Here is a 3051-nt window from a genome sequence, read left to right on the forward strand (position 1 = left end):
ACCACCGCATCCAGCTTTACGTTCATATTCATGGAAAAATATATGTGGTCCATTTCTGTGTGTTTGGAAGAACCTATCAAGATCTTAGGGAGAACCTAGGCAGAATAGGATAGGGACAAACATTCACTACAGAGTGCTTCTGTCCTCAACTCCCAACTGCTCAGAGAAGACCTCCGGGACAGCCAGTTCTGCCCAACAGCAGGGCCTCTGCACTTCTGTAATCCTAAACAAAGATTGGAGGGACACACCCCCACCCAGTAGACTGAGCCACTAAAGCTCTGAGGATCAGAAGAGACAAAGAGAGAGGGAAAACAGAGTGCTGACAGAGCCATTGGACGTCGGCTGCAGGACTATAAAGAGGGGATTCATAGAGGATGTGACAACAGATGGAGACCCAGACTGTGCAGAGGGAGCTGGGTGAGTAAGGCTTTCACGGTATTTTTTTTTTCACGGTATCTTTGAGGAAGAACCAGTTGTCTCCTGCCTAGAAGTTAGAGCCTTTAAAGGTGGGGAGAAGTGGGAAACTTTGGTCAGTGGACAGCTTCAGTTGCTATCTTGAAGAGTCACCTATATGGCAATAACCGCTTCCCTTTGGGCACAGGGAGGTGCAATGGGTAGGAGATGCGGCTTATTTGGATGCTCCACAGCTTTGGTGTGGTGCTATATCAATCACCCAGGACTTGCCAGCCCTGCTATTGAGATGCTCACCCAGTCTAGAGTCAATAGCAACACAGATGAGTATGTGAGAAGTTCTGGGAAGTGAGGGAGAAGTCAAAATCTGCAGACTGGAGAAGACAGAAAGGTCAAAACAGGTCTAGGAGACAGAGCAGAAGATGAACATGCAGAATAACAGGTCAATTTTGGTGCTTGGAAGACCACAGAAGATTCAAGTAGAGGTTGCCTTTTTTTTTTTTTTTTTTTTTTTTTTTTTTTTTTTTTTTTTTGGTTTTTCGAGACAGGGTTTCTCTGTGGCTTTGGAGCCTGTCCTGGAACTAGCTCTTGTAGACCAGGCTGGCCTAGAACTCACAGAGATCCGCCTGCCTCTGCCTCCCGAGTGCTGGGATTAAAGGCATGCGCCACCATCGCCCGGCTAGAGGTTGCCTTTTAATTGGGGCAGGTAAGGTGGGGAATTCTGACCCTACTGCCTGAATAACTAGATACACGGAGTATAGACATTTGTCAGAAAGTTGATATTAGGATACGTTAGACCCAGGCAATGTTGTTTCTGAAGGCAAGCAAGTCAGAGGGTATATTTATCAAGAGGTCCAATGCCTTTGCAGTCCTTCATCTGCATTCCTGGTATAATTTTACAGTGACTACATGTAAAAGGTTTGTTGTTGGAAAACCTGAGGTTTGGGTAATAGCACCAGAGCCAGAATCCTGAAAAAAATCTGGGACTTCAAGCCTCTTTTCCTTTTTCTTGTGCCTTTTTCCCTCACTACCCCCATCCTGAAAGTCTTATCATTGATGTTATATCTTCCAGAAACTCTTCCAACCACCAAAATGGCTCAGACTAACCCCATGCCAGGGTCCTTGGGGCAATGGAAGGTAAGCTGATCCAATAACATGGAAAATGGAAAGATCCAACAGGCAGGGCTGAGGTGCTACCGCACAGTAGCTGCCAGGTAGTGCTTGCTCCCTGACAGTGACCATCCAACAAAAACCTGTTCTGGAGGAGGAAGGCTTCCAGGATGGGTGCCCCTGGATGTCCATGATGGGTGGGAGATGGTACTTGTCTTGGCCAATTCAGACTTGCCGTTAGATCCCAAACAAGCCATGGGATTCAGGCCTCCCTACACAGTCTGAGGTTGAGCTAAAGTGCCAGATCCCAGGCCTCTCATTGTTTCCCCAACATCGGACAGCTCTGAGGCAAGTTCACAGTTTTGGGAGCTTGCCAGGTAAGGAAACAAGTTCTAGTTGAAAAGACAAAAGATTTATCACAACCCCTTTATACTTTAGAAACAAAGAAATAACTCTCAGGGTACTTTTAGGGAGTCCCAGAATCCTGGCCTCTGGGTCCTAAGGGTGCAGCACACTTGGTGGAATCAGGAGCTCACAAGGCCTTGGTCTGGTCAATTGAGCTCTCCATTATCCTGAAAGACCGTTCTTCTCATAAACTGCCTGAACATGTCACTGAGCAGCGGGACTTATTCAAACCCCTTTTTGCCTTGTCTATACTGACTTTATTAGATATTCTAGACTGTGGCTAGTGATGAAAAAAAGTACCACCACACCTTTAATTCCAGCACTCGGGAGGCAGAGGCAAGCAGATCTCTGTGAGTTTGAGGCCAGCCTGGTCTACAAGAGCTAGTTCCAGGACAGGCTCCAAAGCTACAGAGAAACCCTGTCTCGAAAAACCCAAAGGAAAAAGAATTACAGGATAAATACAAGCTCTTAACTTGCACCTCTTATTAGTGTACCTGGTTCTCTTTCTTGTTCCATTTCAATCCATTTCAGATAACCATCTATGATCAGGAAAACTTCCAGGGCAAGAGGATGGAGTTCACCAGTTCCTGCCCAAATGTCTCCGAGCGTAGTTTTGATAATGTCCGATCCCTCAAGGTGGAGTGTGGCGCGTGAGTATGGGCACCAACAGAGCTGAGAGGCCTTTTTCAAGTCTCTTTAGACATGATACCATGAGTAAGGATATAGGAAATTGTTCCCCAGAAGTTAATCACTTCTTAGAGGCATCTTATTTCCTAAAGGAAATTGTTCCATGCTTCATTAAGTAACTCAAAGCTAGGAATGATGATGTTCATATCTTGGTAATATACTTGCATCAGGGCAGGACAATGACAGTAATTGAATCTGTGCTTTGGAAGTGCATATGCCACACCTTTAGATTCCTTCACAACAGGCACAGAAGCCTGTTTATCTTGCCCATAGAAAATAGGGAGAAGGGAATTATTCTTTCTTCCTTTTGATTTTTTTGAGACAGGGTTTCTTTGTGTACTCTTGACTGTCCTGGAACTAGCTCTGCCTCCAGAGTACTGGGATTAAAGGCATGCACCACCACCACCTGACTTGAAGGGAAATTCTTGTGAATGACAG

The 3051-nt window shown here is 45.6% G+C and overlaps 1 protein-coding gene across 2 annotated transcripts in view; it reads left to right on the forward strand.

Moving 5' to 3' along the window:
- Positions 1–386: 386 nt before the first annotated feature.
- Cryba1 (crystallin beta A1) overlaps positions 387–3051 on the forward strand; it is a 6900-nt gene continuing 4235 nt past the window's right edge. For both annotated transcript variants that reach the window (XM_050128864.1, XM_050128865.1), the window contains exons 1-3: positions 387–417; positions 1484–1548; positions 2458–2576. In XM_050128864.1, the coding sequence (XP_049984821.1) occupies positions 387–417; positions 1484–1548; positions 2458–2576 (215 nt within the window). The remainder of the gene's footprint in view (positions 418–1483; positions 1549–2457; positions 2577–3051) is intronic.

The sequence above is a fragment of the Alexandromys fortis genome, unplaced genomic scaffold, assembly GCF_014885135.2.
Source record: "Alexandromys fortis isolate MF-2015 unplaced genomic scaffold, M_Fortis_MF-2015_v1.1 scaffold_80, whole genome shotgun sequence".
Classification (NCBI taxonomy): Eukaryota; Metazoa; Chordata; class Mammalia; order Rodentia; family Cricetidae; genus Alexandromys; species Alexandromys fortis.